General features: G+C 47.3%; 2 protein-coding genes across 4 annotated transcripts in view; one reads left to right on the top strand and one right to left on the bottom strand.

Annotated features, from left to right (window-relative positions):
• Positions 1-528: 528 nt before the first annotated feature.
• Positions 529-3,277, top strand: LOC143817786 (uncharacterized). The gene is made up of 2 exons (XM_077299261.1): positions 529-2,380; positions 2,678-3,277. The coding sequence occupies exon 1, from the start codon at positions 529-531 to the stop codon at positions 2,122-2,124; it is 1,596 nt and encodes a 531-aa protein (XP_077155376.1). The 3' UTR covers positions 2,125-2,380; positions 2,678-3,277.
• Positions 3,278-3,830: 553 nt separating this feature from the next.
• The window catches only part of AASDHPPT (aminoadipate-semialdehyde dehydrogenase-phosphopantetheinyl transferase), a 44,585-nt gene continuing 27,073 nt past the window's right edge, over positions 3,831-21,342 (bottom strand). The window contains exons 5-7 of one of the 3 annotated variants that reach the window (XM_077298525.1): positions 13,996-14,073; positions 6,392-6,567; positions 6,125-6,279 (exon numbers count right to left, since the gene is read on the bottom strand). In XM_077298525.1, the coding sequence (XP_077154640.1) occupies positions 6,412-6,567; positions 13,996-14,073 (234 nt within the window). In that variant the 3' untranslated portion in view covers positions 6,125-6,279; positions 6,392-6,411. Of the gene's footprint in view, positions 6,568-13,995; positions 14,074-21,342 lie in introns of all 3 variants that reach the window. The other 2 variants (XM_077298526.1, XM_077298527.1) reach the window with 2 other exon arrangements.

Here is a 21,342-nt window from a genome sequence, read left to right as displayed (position 1 = left end):
ACTAATTGGATCACAAAAATATTTAAACAGAGGTTGTAATGTAACAAAATACTTAAAAGGCCAAAAGGGGTGAATAATTTTGCAAGCCACTGTGTGTAAAGAAAACCCGAAGCATCTATAGGTTTCCAATATGGCGGTGGCTGCATCCTACTCTGCTCTCCGCAGATTCTCTGTATCTGAGCCCTGGGACATTTTATTGTTCCTTCTGCCATTACACATCACTGTAATAAATTACTGAAATTTGAGCCAAAAAAAAGAAAACATCTGTATTGTGAAATATCATTGTATTATCTGTATTTATATTGTAGAAATAATTATGAGTATTAATTCCATTGATAATTTCATGACGTTTCCTCTAACATCATATTCCATTTTTCTCAGATTTCCTCTTCTGATTATATGATGATGCATTCCAGCATGGCATCCAGCCGTCAGTATAAAGACCTGTTGGCCTCGCTGGACCTGCTCGCTGTCCCGCTCCTGAAGGACACTATTCCAGGCATTGTCACATCATATGATTCTGGAGAAATGAAGACTATGACCAGCATGCTAATAAATCATCTGCATCATCTGGATGGACAGGATTTGGTGAATGCCCTCCTGTTCCTGTCAACCATAACATCTGCCAGAGCGGACGCTGACATCTTTCTGACTAATGAGCTCATTGATAAGACCTGTCAACACATGCTGAAAGCAGAAAGTGAGAAACATCAGGGAATAACTGGTGCAGCTATGACGCTCCTGGCCAATATTGCCGTGTTTAGCTCCAAAGACGTCATGGAGCGCTTGGAAATCGATGAAGATCATCCACAGAGCAGTGCAGTGAAAACATTGGATCTGATTTCCAATAAAACCATCAGAGTTTGGAAAGAGAGAAGTGCAGAGCAGAATATACTGACCGTGGATGACTTGATTGCCCTTACACAACACCAAGCTGGACCACCTAACAGCTTTGATTTTTATTTTTATCTTCTACACCCTAGCTATGGGTTCATAAACCATCAGGATGACGCTAATGTCCTCCGTGACACAGACACAATCCAGGCTGAGATGTATCATTACGTTACATGTGTCTTATTTGATGAGGAAAGGAGAAAGATCATCCATTACCTGCTTATAGCACTGAGATCTGCTGTCAGAAAGAGCACACTCATCAGTATGTTGTTCTTCTCGGAGCTGTTACTCCATCCTGAGCTCCTGGAGAAAATGGCAAAAGATGTCATCTTATTATTGGCTCCAAAGATGGACAGCTCGGACCGGCTTGAGGTCTGTCTTGCTGTAGAAGCTATGGGAAATACCTGTAAAGGTGCACCACGACAGGTGCATCAACTGAAAGACCTCATCTATGACTGCCTTTACAGTAAACTAAATGGTCATTGGAAGCTAAAAGAGGTCATCGAACGCCTAAAGGCCTTGTCAAAGTTTGTCACCCTGTTGAAAAGATCAAAATTTGGCAGCAAATTTGAGAGAATTGTCTATCGTTGTACTAAATACCTAAACCATCTAAACCCGAAGATCCGGACATACTCCACTTCACTATTTGCAGATCTCGCCAAGAGCTGCAACAGGGACAAGAGAGGCTTCAGCCACCACGTCAGGACATTCCTACCTGAGTTACTGATAAAGTTACACAGCAAAGACCAGCAGGAGAAGGCATCCAGTATTGCAGCCTTGTTGCACTGTCTACCTTACATCGGATGTAAGAAAGTACAAGAGCTGTTATGTGCTGATGGCGAAAATTCCTGCAAAATATATCAACACCTTGGGCAAAAAGAACCTGCCCTTCTGATGAGGATGATGCTCCACAGCATTAAATATACTGTGCTGTGTATGGCAAACGAGTTAGACGCTGTCATGAAACACCTCACTATGATAAGAGACGCTTTACCCTATGAAGAACTCTATCCTCTAGCATTATCTGATGTATTTATAGGGTTGAGGAAACTCAATTCTCAGACACATAGTCCAAAGGTGCAGGAGGCAAGTAACCGTGCCATTGACATCCTGGGCACCAAGTGGAAAAGCATCAGAACTGTTAAAGTAGTGAAAGTTGGAACACGGAGTAACCTCATCTATGAAAAAGTGAAAAGAGTGGAAGTAATATTTTACGAGACTTCAGTGTGAATCATCTGTTAGTAGAAGTCTAAATACACCTAAAAAATCTGACATGATATACGGAGACTGTTAGCAGACTGGAGAAAACTACAGATTCCCCAAACCTATATAAAAACTTAAAATAAAGATTATTAAAAAAAAACCCTCTTATTTTGTTTTTATGGTGATTGTAACTAGCTATAAGTTTTCCACATTTCTAAATTGTACCCATACACTAGAGATGAGAGCATAAATTCTAATGGAATTATACTAGAATTTTAATAAGGCTACGTTCACATTTGCGGTCTGCGCCGCAGCGTCGGCGCATGCGTCATGCGCCCCTATATTTAACATGGGGGCGCATGGACATGCGTCGCACTTGCGTTTTGCGCCGCATGCGTCACTGCGGCGCACGCGTCCGGGCGCAGAGGACGCAGCAAGTTGCATTTTTGCTGCGTCCAAAATCAATGAAAAAAAGGACACATGCGGCGCAAAACGCAGCGTTGTGCATGCGTTCACATTTGCGTTGTGCGTTGCGTCGCCGACGCTGCGGCGCATGCTGCAAATGTGAACGTAGCCTAAGATCCACATTCACCAAAATGTGTATTTTCTGTAATTACTTCCATCTGGATTCAGTAAATTGTGTTATTTCACAGAAACAGAAGGGGCCATTTAAAAAATAATCCTTATTATATACTCTGACTCGTCCGCTCCTCGCTGTCACCTGTCCGGTTCTCGTCGCATCTTCAGGTCACTGACGCTCGCTTTGAATTCCCAGAGACTGTTCAGCTCATGCACGGAAAGTCATGGCGCACCATGTGACATCGTGACCCTTGGCACAAGCTGGCACATAACCTTCCCGGGAAACATCAGTCCAGGCCCAACATGAGAGGCCCAAGAAATTCAATACGAGTGGCGGCAATCTGAAGATGCAATGAGGACCGGATGAGTGGCGGTGAGGAGGGAGGGGACGGAGAGGAGAGGTGAGTATAATTATTTTTACTTTTTTACATATTACGTTTATTATGCTCTGAAGTCTGGAGAGAACCCAGAGCATATTAAATTTGCTGAGAATAACTTCTTGAATCTAATTTCCTGGGAAAATCCGCACTAACAGGCTTATTCTAATATTGCCTGATCCACTCATGTCTACCAGATACACATATTTTGGTGATAGACATCTGTGGAGAATGACACAGCACTGTCTTGATTAATCTGCCTATGTATGTAAAAGCTTAAAATAGTAGGTCCAGGAACGAGGATATTGATGACCTATTAAATCAGGAGATCAATTTTAGATCAGTTGGGGGTCCGACAACAGACATCCCTAGATATCAGATGTTAGCAGGTCCCTGGTAGCAGAATTTATTCAGTGTCCTGAGCTGGAACAGCACAACTCTACACATTGTGTAGTGGCTGTTCAAATGCTGAGGGTCCTGATGACAACTAATCAGTTTTACATGTGAATTTCGTATTGCAATACTGACACAAAGATGATACCTATATGTTCTTAACTTGTTATTTTGATCAGATTCTATAAGCCTGTCTGCCAATGACAAGTTGACCTAGCCCTAGCCTAGCGTAAGACATTCTCTATCTGTAGACCTGATAACCGAGGTCTATCACTAGCCCTATATCTGACCCTGTACCTTGGCCCAAATCTAGGCCTAACTAGGGTTAGAAAAAGTGTGTGTGTAAAAACTTAAAGGCAGCTCTTAATAATGAATACAGACGAGCAGATTAAATATAAATTTACCAGCTTCGGCAAACTTCTCCAAGAAATTTGATTAGAGCCAAATCAAAGGTACTTCACCTTGATGCCCCGAAAGAACATATATGAGACGCTCTTCCTCACTCTGTAGTCTTCTTCCCCACTGCGCCTCCACACACTACCTGTACCATTTTTTTCCAGTGGTTTATGGCTTTCTCTCCATATCTGGATGGCTGGCCTGTGAGTTGTGATGTCTTCTCAATATGCATATGTCTTGCATGTACAGAAGTCGTGTACAACCAAGAAAATGTGCTGACCGCTGTGCGTCCAACCTAACCGTAAACCTTGCCCTAACCTAGCTAGGGGGGAAGAATAGTGAGTGAGGAAAAGAGGGTCAGACATATTCTGGTCTTTAAATATAATAAACAGATTGTTCGTTCTATATAATTAGGGCCAGTAAGTTTTGTGTTATACTCGCTCAAGAAACTGAACAGCCCTATGTTCTGGAATCAAGTTTCCTTGCGTGGATTCTGCTCTAAACAAACGTTATAATAGGTGTCTGCTCTTACTTCAAACTTCAGAAATGCCACACAGCGACGGGTAATGGCACAAAAAGGCTTATCCACTTCAGAGCTTACCTTACCCTGCATGGTGAAACCCCTATCTGGCTAGGAAACAATGGATGGCAAACAGGAGGTAACCAGCAGTGTATTTCACAACATTGCAGTATCAGACTTTTTAGACTACCTAAAATGGATGAACAGCCTAAAAATTATCCCTTTTTTTGGGCCAGGGTGAATGAATGCATTGCTGTAGTTTATTCATGCTTAGCACTTTAGGGCCTGAAATGGCAGCTGCATAGTCAAGCACTATAAAACACAGTGGGCAGCCAGGAGGTATACGCTCGTATAGCGTGTATCACCTAGACTCCCACCTGCCTATTTTCGACATCACTTCAGAATGCAGGACTTGTAGCTCAGCTTCCATTGTGGCCCCAATTCTAAATGAATGAGGGGATAATCTGGCTCTGACCACAAATTTCTCAAGCACTGCTGAAAACTGATACCAGGAAACAAGTACCAGCCCTGTGTTTTAATAGTGCGCCTATATGTGCCGTTTCTGCCGCTGGACATATAATAGACCCTTCTCAATGCATCTACAATGACCCTTCAGCCATGTGCTCCTTTTTAGGAATGGAGCAACCAAAATTCAACAGCATCTCCAACCACCATAGCATCTTCACCCAATAAAACCCCCTATTTACCCGAAGATGGTGACACCAATTCCCATTATCTTATGTTAATGAATTATCAATGATATCCTGGCACCATCACATCCTACCCATTCCAGAAATGAACTCAAAGCTTCAAACAAGGCGCACAAAATTTAGCAGCACTTCGGAAGACACTTATCCGCAAAATAAGCACCGTTATGAGAAGTTCACAGGGCACACTGGGTGAGATGGATCCTGTAAGGCCAAGGTCCAGGTGGGCACATGGACCACGGCCATTGGTGCAGCAGGTTGGTGAATAGAGGTGCTGGAAACCACAGGTAGACAAGTGGAATACTGGAAACTACAAACAAGTCAGGACACCGCAGACAGGCGGACGTCAGGACACCGCAGACAGGCGGACGTCAGGACACCGCAGACAGGCGGACGTCAGGACACCGCAGACAGGCGGACGTCAGGACACCGCAGACAGGCGGACGTCAGGACACCGCAGACAGGCGGACGTCAGGACACCGCAGACAGGCGGACGTCAGGACACCGCAGACAGGCGGACGTCAGGACACCGCAGACAGGCAGACGTCAGGACACCGCAGACAGGCAGACGTCAGGACACCGCAGACAGGCAGACGTCAGGACACCGCAGACAGGCAGACGTCAGGACACCGCAGACAGGCAGACGTCAGGACACCGCAGACAGGCAGACGTCAGGACACCGCAGACAGGCAGACGTCAGGACACCGCAGACAGGCAGACGTCAGGACACCGCAGACAGGCAGACGTCAGGACACCGCAGACAGGCAGACGTCAGGACACCGCAGACAGGCAGACGTCAGGACACCGCAGACAGGCAGACGTCAGGACACCGCAGACAGGCAGACGTCAGGACACCGCAGACAGGCAGACGTCAGGACACCGCAGACAGGCAGACGTCAGGACACCGCAGACAGGCAGACGTCAGGACACCGCAGACAGGCAGACGTCAGGACACCGCAGACAGGCAGACGTCAGGACACCGCAGACAGGCAGACGTCAGGACACCGCAGACAGGCAGACGTCAGGACACCGCAGACAGGCAGACGTCAGGACACCGCAGACAGGCAGACGTCAGGACACCGCAGACAGGCAGACGTCAGGACACCGCAGACAGGCAGACGTCAGGACACCGCAGACAGGCAGACGTCAGGACACCGCAGACAGGCAGACGTCAGGACACCGCAGACAGGCAGCCTTTAGTCCAAAGGGTCTGCAACAAAATAATAAATTCAGGGTGCAAACAATTTTGGCCGGCCCATTATGGTGGTTTTGTGTCAAATTATGTTCAATTTGACTTTTTTTGTTGTTGTATCAATACACACAGAGGAAATAAAAGTTGTCCTCAGGTTTCAGTTTTGGCCTTTGCTGTAGAGTTCTGACGCCGGGGAAATTCTTGTTTGGATTGAAAGTTATCCCAGTAATCCGGATCCTCGGGTGTAATTGGAAGTGAAGATGCCATGAGATCTTCATAAGTGAGAACTGTGAATAATGTTCCCTCCTGCAGAATAAACAGATGCATTCAATTAAATGTACAGGACGACATCTTCACACAGGCAGCCATATGTATTCTAATTATAAAAATTAAAAAGTAAAAAAAAGGAAGATATAAGAAAAAAAGAAGGATTTTTGATACTCAACATAAGATCTTTCTTGGAGCCGTTATTGGGGGACACAGGTAACCATGGGTGTATGCTGCTGTCGCTAGGAGGTGGACACTAGGCAAAAAAAAAGCAGCTCCTCCTCAGCAGTATACACAAATCAACTGGCACAAAGCTAGTCAATTAGTAAAAAAGCAGTAGTAGAAGCAACAATAATACATTGTGCCCAACATAAGCACAACCCAGAGAGAGTGCTGTGTTCCCTAATGAAGGCTTCAAGAAAGATTTTACGGTGAGTACCAAAAATCCTTCTTTTTTTATTGCTTCATTGGGAGGACACAGGTAACCATGGGACATCCTAAAGCTGAGGGATGGAACAGAATAACTTGGATAAATTAGGTCCGACGGTGGGCGACTGCTGCCTGCTGGACCTTTCTCCCCAGACCTGCATCAGCCAAAAGGAGAGTATGAATTCTATAGAACCTCGCGAAAGTATGCAGAGAGGACCAAGTCACAGCCTTGCAAACATGAGATGCAGAGGCCTTGTGGCTAACGGCACAGTAGGCGCCCACTGCCAGGGTGGAGATAGCCCTTACACACGGAGGGGGTTGTCTGTCTTTAACACGATATGCCTCTAGTATAGCCAGGCAAATCCAGCAGGCGATTGTAGATTTGGAAGCAGGAAGACCCTTACGACAACCCTCAGGGATGATGAACAAGGCGTCAGAGCATTAGAAAGAAGTGGTTCTTGAAAGGTAGAAACATAGGGCTCTGACCAGGTCCAGCTTGTGAAGAAACTTTTCAAGGGGATGAACTGGAGCTGGGCAGAAAGAAGACAGAATAATGTCTCCATTATTGTAGGAGGAAACCACCTTAGGAAGGAAGGGACGGGTCTGAGAACCACCTTGTTCTGATGGAGAACAAGGAACGGAGACAGGCAAGAGATATCTGCCAGTTAAGAGACTCTTCTAATGGATGTGATGGCTACCAAAAAGGCAACCTTCCAGGAGAGAAAGGAAAACGGAATGTCCTGAATGGGTTCGAAAGGAGGTTGCTAGATTAAGACACCACAGGGTCTACCAGAGGACGATACAGAGGTGCCAGGCGAGCAACTCCCTGGAGGAAGGTCTTGACCTGGGGACGAGAAGCCAAATTTTGTTAACAAAGAATTGAAAGCACGAAGACCTGACCCTTAAGGGTACTGAAAGCCCGGAGTCAAGGCCTGACTGGAGAAAAACGAGGATGGGTAGACGGGTAAAAAAGACATAGGAGCTGAGTGGTTGTCTTCACATCAATGAAAAAAAGGCCTTCTAATACCAGTGATAACGTGAGGATGTGGCCTTTGTGCGCTTATCATGGTCTGTACAATCTGGGATGAGAAACCTACTTCCCTCAGAATAAAGGCTTTAATGGCTATACCATTAAATTCAGACTGAGAACTCCAGTGGAAGAGGGGACCTTGTGAGAGTAGGTCTGGACGGTCTGGAAGTTTCCAGGGAGCGTCTGCAAGCAAATTGACTAACTCTGCACAACAAGCCCTTCTGGGCCTGTCTGAGGCCACCAGGATTATTTTAACTCCCTCCGCTTTGATTTTCTTGAGGAGTCTCAGGATAAAACAGTAGAGGAGGAAAGAGGTAAGGAAGCTGAAATTGAGACCATGGAATGACCAGGGAGTTGTAGCTGATCGCCAGTAGGTCGCAAGACCTGGCTACAAAGTGAGGCACCTTGTGATTCATCCGTGACGCCATTAGGTCGATGTTGGGGGGTGCCCCATCTCTGACAGTTTTGGTCAAAGAATGTGGTTAAGGGACCACTTTCCTGAGGAGAGACCCTGACAACTTAGGAAGTTGGCGGCCCAATTGTTCACCCTTGGGTTGTGCACTGCAGATATTGCTGGGACACGGCGCTCTGCCAAAAACAGAAACCTCTATCTCCATCATAACGGACTTGATGAGCATTCCGCCCTAGTGATTTATGTATGCCATGGCTGTAGTGTTGACTGATTGAACGCACACTGGATATCCTGCAAGAAGATCCTGCCAGTGGAGAAGGGAGATGCAGATTGCTCTGATTTCCAGTAGATTGATCGGGAGGCCTCCAGAAAATTCCAGCAACCCTTGACTGTGTGGTGAAGGAAGACTGTCGATAAAATATCTTGTCGGAGAGTTTTGCCCAGGGGGAAACAGACTTGGCTACCCAGGTGAAAGCGAAGGTGGGGAAGAGGGTAGCGCCTGCAGCCTCAAAGGCTGACTTGGCTAGTGAGTCGATCTGCCTGTCAGAGGAGTCCTTGAAAAAGGCACCATCAGGCAGAGACAGAACCGTTTTGGTGGACAGACAGGAGACTGGCGGATCTACGGCCGATGACTTTGTTTGTTAGTTAATGAGGTCTGAACTAAAGGGATATAGGATATCCAATTGTTTTCTACCAGAAAAGAGCTTTGTCGGATGTTTCCAATGTTTAGTAAAGATTCCATCAAACTTCTTGTGATTGGAAAGTGTCCGAGGAGGGAGTTTTACCCCTTTTGAATGAGACGGAGTGATCATGGGGGGGAACCTCATCCTCCTTAATATTAAAAGCCTTGTTAACAGCCAATATGAGGCTGTCGAACACATCTTGAAGCTTGGAGGTCTGATCCGTGTCAAGCTCAAAGTCTGACTGGGACTCTGGTTTGGACCCCCAGGATACCTCAGGGGAGGAGGCATGGGATACCGAGGGCATCTTGGAGGAAGTAGACTGATGGAGAGCTGGATGAGGAGCTGCAGTAAACCCGCTTTTTGATTTAGTCCTTGATCTGCTCTTCTGAGGGTGGTGTTGAGGTGCCTGCGAATCGTCCTGATAAATGTATGGAGCACTGGTTCCTGTAGACAAGTTAAGTAAGCATTCTAGGGCCTGCACCAGAGACTGACAGCCTGGCTAGGTCAGAAATTGATTGAAAGATACCAACAGTCTGCTCTGGGGGAGGGGTTGTGCTCGTCTCCAGAGATGCTAGCATGGTGGAAAGGGTGCAGGTCTGGTAGAAGGCCTATGACTGGCCTGAGGGCCACTTCATTTTGCAGAGGGCACAGGTGTAGTGAATGACAGTCGGGAAGGGACAGGAGTGCGGCGCCCTAGGTCTGGTCATATGTAAGGGCCTGAGGCTAATGCTGCGGAAGGCAAAGCCTCTGAAAAAAAGAAAAGAAAAAGATGCAGCCTGGACAGAGCCTACCCGGTCCTGAAGAGGAAGGCCTTGTCAGCGCTGATCTGCTGGAGCTGCAGGCAGAGAGTAGAGTTGCTGTGACCCCAGAGCTGAGGCTGGGAGCTGCAGAGACAGAGCCGGAGTGCAAGAGAAGCAGGGGGTGGTCCCGGGCAATGCCCACTGCAGGATCCTACAGAAAGGAGCCAGTAGATCCTATAGGCAAAAAATAGGGAGCATGCAGGGTCTCGCCAGCTGATTGGGTGGCCCGCTGAGGGCGGGGAATTTTCCAGTATCAGAGCCCTGTGAGAGGCCAGAAAAGAAAGCAAGGACGCGGAAGGGGGCGTGGACCAATCACCAGGGAAGGAGAGACTAACTCTCTCATAAGGGGAAAAAAAAACGCAGGAAGCCACTCACTGATTCCAAGCAGTAGAGAATACGGCACCAGGAATCTGCAGTCTCACAGTTGCAGCAACACCAAGGTCACAGGAGAGCTACAAAACGGTTGCTGATCTGCATAGAACTCTATTACTGAAGATAAGCTGATGAGTCATGTGACCATTTAAAGGAAGGTGGGAGAGGTTACCAACCAACATCAGCTGATCATCCTAAAAAAAGCTGCCAGCGAGAGACTGACATTAACTCTAGTTGGACCAAAATGGAAAAAACATGTAAATTACTACAGAACCAGAGCTGCCATGAATCCCATAATGAATGGTGACAAAGTTAAGAAGCCATGGAGCTTCTATCGTGGCGCCTTGGAGTGCCATAGGCTCCACCGATACACCCCCACTGCCATGCAGAGGGACTGTGAGGAGAAAGAAGGACAACTCCAGAAATGTGAGTCCCGATGCCTTCTTCACGTATATGAAAATGGCATCAGGAGTCCCTGGTGAGGAGGAGGGGGGGGTCACTAGGAGATAACATGCTTGTTTCCGCTTCATCTGGTCCTGGATGGTGTAGAAGACAACGACGACCCCTAAAAAGGTGGAGGGCCACTAGCAAGTGACCACTGTCTTCCTCACAGCCCGCTCCAAGGAGAAGGCAGGAAACAGGGTAGGACCGACCACCTGGAATCGCCCTGAAACACCCTCAGGTGACGGGATAAAGTCCTGATGAGCAGATCCGAGAGAGGACTACGTGGGTTGACACCACACTGTTCTCTTGGTCGCTCGTGTTTGGGGAAAAGAAGGTGAGAAATTACACCCTGTTACCTTGTAGAAGAGAACCTCAATGAAAAAGGGGAAAAGATTAATAATAAATCACAACAGGGTGACCTAAAAAGGAAAAGACAGAACAGGAATTAGATCCAGGTCTGCCTCCTACAGACACTAAGCTTAAAATGACGAGCTTAGTGCCGGTCAGAGGGTGTAGACTGCTGAGGAGGAGCTAATTTCCTTTTTTGCCTAGTGTCAGCCTCCTAGAGACAGCCGCATACACCCATGGTTAACCGTGTCCCCCAATGAAGCGTTAAAGAAGGTCACTTAACAAGAAATACCTCAGAGTAGGAACTTCGAAGTAGTTGAATAAAATTCTTAAGGTTCTTATAAGTGTGAATGTAAACTGGCAGATTATCAAGAAGAATCACTCGTTTCCAGATTATCGGCCTGTAAACAGGCTGCCAATATGTCAATCAGCAAAAAGGTATGAAAAATGCTTCTTTGGGGAGTGAATTTTTAAGCCTTCTTAAAAATCATTATTCTCAGCAGCCCATCATCATGTGTCAGACGAACATGCTGCTGTGTACAATGTCTGGATGTGTGCTCTGGAGCCCCCTATAACAGCAGTCTGGATGTGCAGTCTGGAGCCCCCTATAACAGCAGTCTGGAGCCCCCTATAACAGCAGTCTGGATGTGTAGTCTGGAGCCCCCTATAACAGCAATCTGGATGTGCAGTCTGGAGCCCCCTATAACAGCAGTCTGGATGTGCAGTCTGGAGCCCCCTATAACAGCAGTCTGGATGTGCAGTCTGGAGCCCCCTATAACAGCAGTCTGGATGTGCAGTCTGGAGCCCCCTATAACAGCAATCTGGATGTGCAGTCTGGAGCCCCCTATAACAGCAGTCTGGATGTGCAGTCTGGAGCCCCCTATAACAGCAGTCTGGATGTGCAGTCTGGAGCCCCCTATAACAGCAGTCTGGATATGCAGTCTGGAGCCCCCTATAACAGCAGTCTGGAGCCCCCTATAACAGCAGTCTGGATGTGCAGTCTGGAGCCCCCTATAACAGCAGTCTGGAGCCCCCTATAACAGCAGTCTGGATGTGCAGTCTGGAGCCCCCTATAACAGCAGTCTGGATGTGCAGTCTGGAGCCCCCTATAACAGCAGTCTGGATATGCAGTCTGGAGCCCCCTATAACAGCAGTCTGGAGCCCCCTATAACAGCAGTCTGGATGTGCAGTCTGGAGCCCCCTATAACAGCAGTCTGGAGCCCCCTATAACAGCAGTCTGGAGCCCCCTATAACAGCAGTCTGGATGTGCAGTCTGGAGCCCCCTATAACAGCAGTCTGGAGCCCCCTATAACAGAAGTCTGGATGTGCAGTCTGGAGCCCCCTATAACAGCAGTCTGGATGTGCAGTCTGGAGCCCCCTATAACAAGGGTCTGGAGCCCCCTATAACAGCAGTCTGGAGCCCCCTATAACAGCAGCCTGGATGTGCAGTCTGGAGCCCCCTATAACAGGGGTCTGGAGCCCCCTATAACAGCAGTCTGGAGCCCCCTATAACAGCAGTCTGGATGTGCAGTCTGGAGCCCCCTATAACAGGGGTCTGGAGCCCCCTATAACAGCAGTCTGGAGCCCCCTATAACAGCAGTCTGGATGTGCAGTCTGGAGCCCCCTATAACAGGGGTCTGGAGCCCCCTATAACAGCAGTCTGGAGCCCCCTATAACAGCAGTCTGGATGTGCAGTCTGGAGCCCCCTATAACAGGGGTCTGGAGCCCCCTATAACAGCAGTCTGGAGCCCCCTATAACAGCAGTCTGGATGTGCAGTCTGGAGCCCCCTATAACAGGGGTCTGGAGCCCCCTATAACAGCAGTCTGGAGCCCCCTATAACAGCAGTGTGAAGTATCCACAATCAGTGATGGTTTGGGGAGCCATGTCATCTGCTGGTGTAAGTCCACTGTGTTTTATCAAGACCAAAGTCAGCACAGCCGTCTACCAGAAAATGTTAGAGCATTTCATGCTTCCCTCTGCCGATAAGCTTTTTATAGATGGAAATTTAATTCTCCAGCAGGACTTGGCCCCTGTCCACACTGCCAAAAGTACCAATACCTGGTTTACAAACAACAGTATCACTGGGCTTGATTGGCAGCAAACTCGCCTGACCTTAACCCCATAGAGAATCTATGGAGTATTGTCAAGAAGACGAGACACCAGACCCAACAATGCAGACGAGCTGAAGGCTGCTATCAAAGCAACCTGGGCTTCCATAACACCTCAGCAGTTCCCCAGGCTGATCGCCTCCATGCCACGAAGCATTGATGCAGTAATTGATGCAAAAGGAGCCCCGACCAAGTATTGAGTGAATTTCCTGAACATACATTTCAGTAGGCCAACATTTCGGATTTTTAAATATTTTTCTCAAGCTGGTGTTATAAAGTATTCTAATTTACTGAGATAATGACTTTTGGGTTTTCATTGGCTGAAAGCCATAATCATCATTACCAGAAATAAACACGTGAAATAGATCACTATGTAATGACTCTATATAATATGAATTCCACTTTTTATTTTGAAGAACTGAAATAAATTAACTTTTGGGTGATATTCTAATTTTGTGAGATGCAACTGTATGTAATGTATCCAATAAAGGGAAAGGGGAAAGTAGGAGCAAAGAAAAGTTTAACAATGGAATAAAGATTATTAGTAAATATATAGAAAAAAATACATAGTAATAGGGAGAGGTCAGACTAAAATACTCCAGAAAATAAAGATGGTAATGATCGGACCCAGAATCACTGATTTAAAAGGAAAAAAAACCCTCCACCCCTTTATTGGATATATTAAATATATTATGGTCATTTGGGACAATGGAGAATTCTTTTCATTCTACAAACAGCTTAATTTGCCTACAATTTTGGAATCACCTACTGATATTTTGTGATGTCTCAGAACAATCCAATAAATTATACTGTAATATAAGAGGAAAGTTCTTACTGCACCTGTGATTTGGGGAGCTTATTTGAGTCTTTGCCCACTAAAGCTACAGCCACGTGATGTTTTTCATCCAGGACGGTTTCCTGCAAAACATGAACAAAACTAATCCTAAATACAATGATCTCGGACGTCATATAAATGGACAGGTACAAATTGTCATTTAGAGGTCTAGACTTGTGAAAAGAGATGGGCGAACCTGAACAGTAAAGTTTGGTGTCCGTACCGAACACCTACTGTTCGGGAAAGTACTTCACCAGGAAGTCAGTGTTACTGTTCGGGTGTTTGGCCTGCTGTCATGTGCTTGGCAGCGCAGCAAACACCGCTTCTGATCGGTGGTGAAATCATCCCCGACGGTCAGAGAGCCGCAGTTCCCACACTGTCAAAGGGCAGCATAAGCGCTCAGCTGTGATGGGAGGTATAAAGTTTTTCTCCGGTCACTGGTGTCAGCTGATGGGACTATTGCTCCCCTCATCTGACACCTGCAGCTGCTAATAACAGTGAGTGCAGGATTGGTGGATGGAAGTATTTATCAGACACTCCTGCGCTGTAAATAATAATAACAATAAAAAAAAAAAACCTGCGTGGGTACCCCAGTATTTTTGATAACCAGCTAGGTAAAACTCAAAGCTGGGGGCTGCAACCCTCAGCTGTCAGCTTCAACAAGGCTGGTTATCAAGAATAGAGGGTGTGAAGATCTGAGGTTGTGATAATCACCTAGGCATGTTAACGATGCAACTATTTTGATTCATAAATCCATGGTTGTACAACAAATCCATGTAGATGGCCAACATATAATGTCCTCAGTTCACAAGTTTCCCATCTGAGATCTCCAAAACTCCATAGTCCATCCATCCATCCCAGCTCGGATCTTCTCACATCGAAATCACTCCAACCACTACTTGATTCAACCCTGTGTCAATTTCTCCCTCAACCCTTAAACATTATTCTTTAGCTCACAGAACAAAGCATATTCCATCACCTGAGGCTGATGTGAGACCCCTGTGTTGAGGTTCTATTATTCCCATCCACACAATGGGCCTAGGAGTGGGAGTACAATGGTGTGAAACCTTGAGATACAGAGGTCTTACAGACGCCTCTCCATAACTAAGCCGTGGGCTTGATGTAACCGGACAATACAAAGGCGACATCAACCTCACGAATATTAACCCCACTTTCCACCGCTACAGGGCAAGTGGGAAGAACCGGGCAAAGCGCCAGAATTGGCGCATCTAATAGATGTGCTTTTTCTGGGCAGCTGCGGGCTGCTATTTTTAGGCTGGGGGGAAGCAATATCCATAGCCCCTTACCAGCCTGAGAATACCAGTCCCCAGCTGCATGCTTTAGCTAGGCTCATTGTCACGCCGTGTTTTTTAAATTATTTAAACAATTAAAAAATATGGCTTAAGGAGCCCCATATTCTTGATAACCAGCCTTGTTGAAGCGGACAGCTGAGGGTTGCAGCCCCCAGCTGTGAGCTTTGCCTGGCTGGTTATCAAAAATACTGGGGGACCCACGCAGGTGACATTCCCTCTGAAACTGTCTTCTGCAGTGTGACGGTGTGGGAAGGAAGATGCTTTATCAATACCAAGAAGCCCCCTTTCTCAAGTGGGACCCCTGATGCCATCCTCAAAACTGCAAAGAATTCGGAACTCAGCTATAGAAAGGTACTGTCCCTCTTCCTCCACAGGTGGAGGAGATGCATCAGAGATCCTGCCGATGCTCTGAGTAGGGCGCCATTTTCAAATATTCCAGCTCCAGCCGCGCTTGTACTAGCGCACCTTTTTTTCCTTTGCCAGGCCCTCCCGTCATCGCACGGCAACCTCTTCGCGCTTGTTTTTCAAACACTCCAATCAATGGGCGGGTATCATTTTCGGCCATCAGTTCATGCCCTCAGCCAATCAGCGAGGCTCCAGCATGCACCTTCTCCACTTCCTCCTATCGGCAGCGCCGGCACCTCGCTGTGATCTCAGCGTGGTCTGCCCGCCATTTCCTCCTCCACGCTCTGTTCTGTCAGTCGGCAGAACGCCAGCCATCAGTAATGGTACTTCCTTCCGTAGCATTCTGCTCTACAGTTAGTGTTCCATCTGCAGCTGCTCCCCTGCAGATCAGTCTCTCACTACAGAGCTCCTCTGCACGGCGCTGTCCAGGGTACCACCACTCTTCTAGGACGGTAGGCTCTGTCCAGGTTTCTTTTTTTCTTGCTAGGCACCTTACTCAGCAGTATTCCCAAGGCCTTGACATATGCCCACACCTGGAAAGGGGGGGGGGTCTCGCTCCCGTCCCTCCCCCCACTATCATCCACTACGTCTGTGCCATTTGTAAAGTTTCGGCCTACTGTCAGTCCTACACTCCTACCATGCTGGCATCACAGGAACCCTCCGCTGCCTGGGACAAGTCTACACACCCTCCCCCGAAGTGGGCCGTAGCTCTGTCTGACCTCACCAAAGGTCACCCGCTGCCACTAGTGCCACGACCGCTCCTCAAGACGATTCGCAGGGCCCCCTGTCACCACTCTCAAGGGCAGATCCAGAGTTAGGTCTAAGAAGCGGACATACATGAGCTCCTCATCCAGCTCTCCATCCCTGTCCACATCCTCCAAGATGCACTCGATGTCCCACGCCTTCTCTTCGGAGGTGGCCCTGCGGTCAGATTCAGAGAATGACAAGGACCAGACCACCAAAATCCAGGATATGGTTGAAACAATGGGAACACCCGGAGACATGGTTCTCACGTAGAAAACAGATGGATATCTTATAGCCGCTTATCACTAATCTCGTTACTAAGTGGTTTGAGTTACTGGCTGTCAAACCGCCAGTTTCACGACTGTCCACCAAGACTGTCTGTCACTTCCAGATGGCTCCTCCATTAAGGATTCTACTGACCGACAGGTCAAAGCTTTAGCCAAATCTGCCTTCAGAGGGATGCGCCAGGAGCCTCATCCTGCATTTGCTTCCACGTGGGTGGCCAAATTGGTTTCCGCCTGGCAAACTCCTCCGTCAGGGCAGGGCATACTATCGTCCATCCCTCCCGACGAACTGGCAGACGTTGCGGACCACATCTGCTCCTAGCTGCTCTACCTGTGTTACTAGCAATATCATTGCGGTTTAGAGAATTCTCTGGCTCAAGGCCTGGAGGATTCAGACTACAAGAAGTCTCTTACTAAACTTCCCTTTCAAGGGCGAGCCTCTTCGGCACCAAACTATCAGATAATTTGACGCTACAGGGGGTAAGAGAACCTCCCTCCCACAACCCAAGCACCCGTTTCAATTCCGTGTTTTTGGCAATTTCACTCCTACATAGACCTCCTCCCAGCAAGTCCTTCCGCCCTCCCAGTGGGAGAGACGCAAGCCATCTTTTAAGCCAGACCCTAACTGGTGTCCCAAGAGTTGTCCCTCAAAGTCCTCTGGGTCCCGATCAAATTGGTTTTCTTCAGCATGACTGGTCATATCCATCTGGGCCGCCTCCCAGGGTGGGTGGCCGTTTTTTTTTCTTTCAGGACGCATGGCGTCAGTAGTCGACGATGCTTGGGTCAGAGAGATAGTGACTTCTGGCTAAAAGATAGAATTCTCATCCCTCCCTGGGAACTGGTTCTTTATGTCTCATCCGCCAACACTACCAGCTCAGGTCCCAGGTAAGTTTCAAGCCATTTCCTCTCTCCTACATGCAGGAGTCATTGTTCCCGTTCCTTCCCAAGAACATTTTTCTGGTTTCTATACCAATCTTTTCATTGTCCCTCCGTCCGATCCTGGACCTCAAGCGTATGAACCGACGCGTGCGTCTCCGCCATTTCCAAATGGAGTCCCTTCGCTTGGCATTTGCCTCCACGGAACACGAGGAGTTTCTCTGGACATTCAGGACACGCATCTCCACATTCCGATTTGTGCATTGCATCAATTTCACAGATTTGCAGTTCAGAGCTCTCCCATTCGGTCTAGCCTCTGCTCCCAGGATGTCCACGAAGGTGATGGCATCAGTCATGGCCATTCTGCGATCCAGAGGGATTCTAATTATCCCTTACTTCGATGACCTTTAAATCAAGGGGCCTTTCTTCTGAGACTGTTGCCAGAGTCTTCAGATTACCCTGGACACTTGCCCGGCTTGGCTGGATAGTCAACAAGACTAAGTGTTCGCTGACCCCGGCGCAACAAATTATTTTCCTAGTAATGTTGTTCGACATCACCCATGCCGTCTTTCTCAAAGAAGAGAAGAGATCAGCTCTCCATCTGGGAATCTGTTCTCTGAAACGCCCATCCTCTCACCCCCTTTGACTCTGCATGAGTGTGCTGGGGAAGATGATCAAGGCAATGGAGGCAGAGCCCTTTTCCCAATTCCATACCCATCCACTTCAGCCCTCTTGTCAGCATGGAACAAGAAGGTGTAGTCCTTGGATTATCCCATTACCCCACCCCCTCGTGTGTGTCAGTCATTACCATGGTGGGCTCTTCACTTGCCTTGCGAGATCCTTTCTTATTCTCCATTGGAAGGTCGTCACAACCAATGAAAGTTTCCTCGGTTGGGGAGTGGTCTTTCTGCATCACACAGCCCAGGGCCGCTGGAGACCTTGGGAATTTACCCTACCAATCTCCTGGAGATCAGGGCAAGGATCTCATTAAAGGCCATCTGGTTCGCATCCAGTCAGACAAAGCCACGGCCGTGGCGTACATAAACCACCAAGTTGAATGCATAGCAGATCTGTTCTGGTGGACGTCTCCAGGACACTAGTGTGGGCCGAAAATCATGCAACAGAAATCTCAGCGGTTCACATTCTGGGGGTAGAAAAATGGGCTGCCGACTTTCCAAGTTGCCAGGGTCTTGCCTCAGGCGAGTGGTCACTCAAACCCGAAGTATTTGACCAGATCTGTCTGAAATGAGGCACTCCCAACATTGATCTGAAGGCGTCTCGGATGAATGACATAGCGCCTCACTTCGTAGCCAGGTCCTGTGACCCTCTGGGATTTGTCACAGTGCCCTGGTCCTGTCTTGGTCTCTCTTTCACCTTCCATATCTCTTTCTCTCTCTTCCCTTGATTTAAAGAGTTGTCAAGAAGATCAAGTCAGAAGGAGTACCTGTAATTCTGGTGGCCCCAGACGGGCTAGTAAGCATGCCAGCAGACACTCCCTGGAAACTTCCAGACCATCTGGATCTCCTTTCGCATTGTCCCCTCTTCCACTAGAATCATTCGCTGAATTCAAGGGCATGGCTGTTGAGGCCGTAGTTCTGAAGGAAGGTTTTTTGTTTTTTTTTCCACCTCAGGTCATACAGACCAGTGTGAGAAAGTCTACAGGTGCATCTCACAAAATGAGATTATCATCAAAAAGTTAATTTGTTTCAGTTCTTCAATACAAAAAGTGAGCTTAGATTATACTCACCCAGGGGCGGTCCCGCTGCGGTCCAGGTTCGATGGGCGTCGTGGTCCGGGGCCTCTCATCTTCTTACGATGACATCCTCTTCTTCTTGTCTTCACGCTGCGGCTCCGACGTACTTTGTTTGCCCTGTTGAGGGCAGAGCAAAGTACTGCAGTGCGCAGGCGCCAGGAAATGTCAGAAAGGCAGACAAGCTGAAGGCTGCTATCAAAGCAACCTGGTCTTCCATAATACCTCAGAAGTGTCACAGGCTGATCGCCTACATGCTACACCACATGGATGCAGTAATTGATGCCAAAGGAGCCCCGACCAAGTATTGAGTGCATTTACTGAATATACAATTTAGTAGACCAACATATTGGATTTTAAAATAATTTTCTCAAGCTGGTGTTATAAAATATTCTAATTTACTGAGATGACTTTTGGGTTTTTATTGGCTGTAAGCCATAATCATTAACATTAACAGAAATAAACAGTTGAAATACATCACTCTGTTGGTGATGACTATATAATATGGAGTTTCACTTTTTGTATTGAAAAACTGAAATATATTAACTTTTTGATGATATTCTAATTTTGTGAGATGTACTTGTATGTCTTCTTGCATTTATAATAGAATCTGGAGGGCCTATTTTCACTGGTGAGGACATTCAGTCGGCTCCCAAGTCCTTCTCACTTCCATCCTTTCTCCAGTCTGGTCTTAATTGCAAGCTTTCCCTCAGCACTCTTAAGGGCCATGTCTCCGCCCTCTCGATTTTGTTTCAGGGGTATTTGGCGTCTCGGCCCCAGGTCAAAACCTTAATCAAAGGTGTTGCTCATCTGGCTCCACCTTATCAATCTCCGGTAGATCTGTGGAACGTTAACTTGCTCCAATGTGCCCTTCAGCACTCTCCGTTCGAACCCATCTAGAACATTACAACTTCCTTTCTTTCATTTTTTTTCGTCCACCAGACGAGTTTTGGAACTGGCGGCTCTCTGGACAAGGTTGCCCTTAGGAGTTTCTTCCAAATGTAGTTTCCTCTTTTCACATCAATGAGGATATCGTTCTTCCCTTCTTTTGCCCCTTTTCAGTTCATCCCCTGGAAAGGACTATCCACAAGCTGGATCTGGTCAGAGCTCTTCGACTCTACCCCTCTAGAACAGCTCCTTTTCGGCACCCTGACTCTTTGTTTGTCATTCCTGAGGGTTGTCGTGGGGGGGGAGGGGGGGTGTCTTCCTGGCTCAAAATCAACCATTGATTGCTGGATTCGTTCAGCTATTTTGGAAGCATATCTGGTTAAGGACAGAGCACCCCCTCCGGGGGTAAGGGCTCATTTCACCCGGGTGGTGGAGGCTCCTGGGACATTTATCACCAGGCCTCTGCATCTCAAAATTGTAAAGCAGCTACCTGGTTTTCCCCTAACACGTTTGTGTTTGTGAGCCTTTACCGAATACGTAACTATGCTTCGGCGGATGCCAGCCTGGGAAAAAAGGTTTTGCAGACAGCGATCATCCGCAGTCTGATCCGAGTTCTCAGAGTTATTTTATTCCCTCCCTTGGGACTGCTTTAGGACATCCCATGGTTACCTGTGTCCCCCAATGACGCGATAAAGACGACAGATTTGTAGTACTCACTGTAAAATCTCTTTATTGCAGTCGTCATTGGGGGACACAGCACTCTACCCGTTTTGTGCATATGTTGGGCCTTTATGTTTTTTTGTTTCTATGGTTGCTTCTCCTACTGCTTTTTACTAACTGACAAGCTTTGTGTCTGTTGGTAGGTGTATACTGCTGAGGAAGAGCTAATCCTTTTTATGCCTAGTGACAACCTTCTAGTGACAGCACCATACACTCATGGTTATCCGTGTTCAACAATGGAGGCTCCAAGAAAGATTTTACTGTAAATGCCAAAAATCTATCTTTTGTCTTTCTACCAAGCTAATTCTTCTCTTTTCTATTAGGTCTATGACATCACGTGATTAAAAACTGACTAGCTGAATCCTTCTAAGC

The sequence above is a fragment of the Ranitomeya variabilis genome, chromosome 3, assembly GCF_051348905.1.
Source record: "Ranitomeya variabilis isolate aRanVar5 chromosome 3, aRanVar5.hap1, whole genome shotgun sequence".
Lineage (NCBI taxonomy): Eukaryota > Metazoa > Chordata > Amphibia > Anura > Dendrobatidae > Ranitomeya > Ranitomeya variabilis.
Note: the sequence above shows the minus strand (reverse complement) of the source record. Positions and strands in the feature narration are given on the sequence as shown.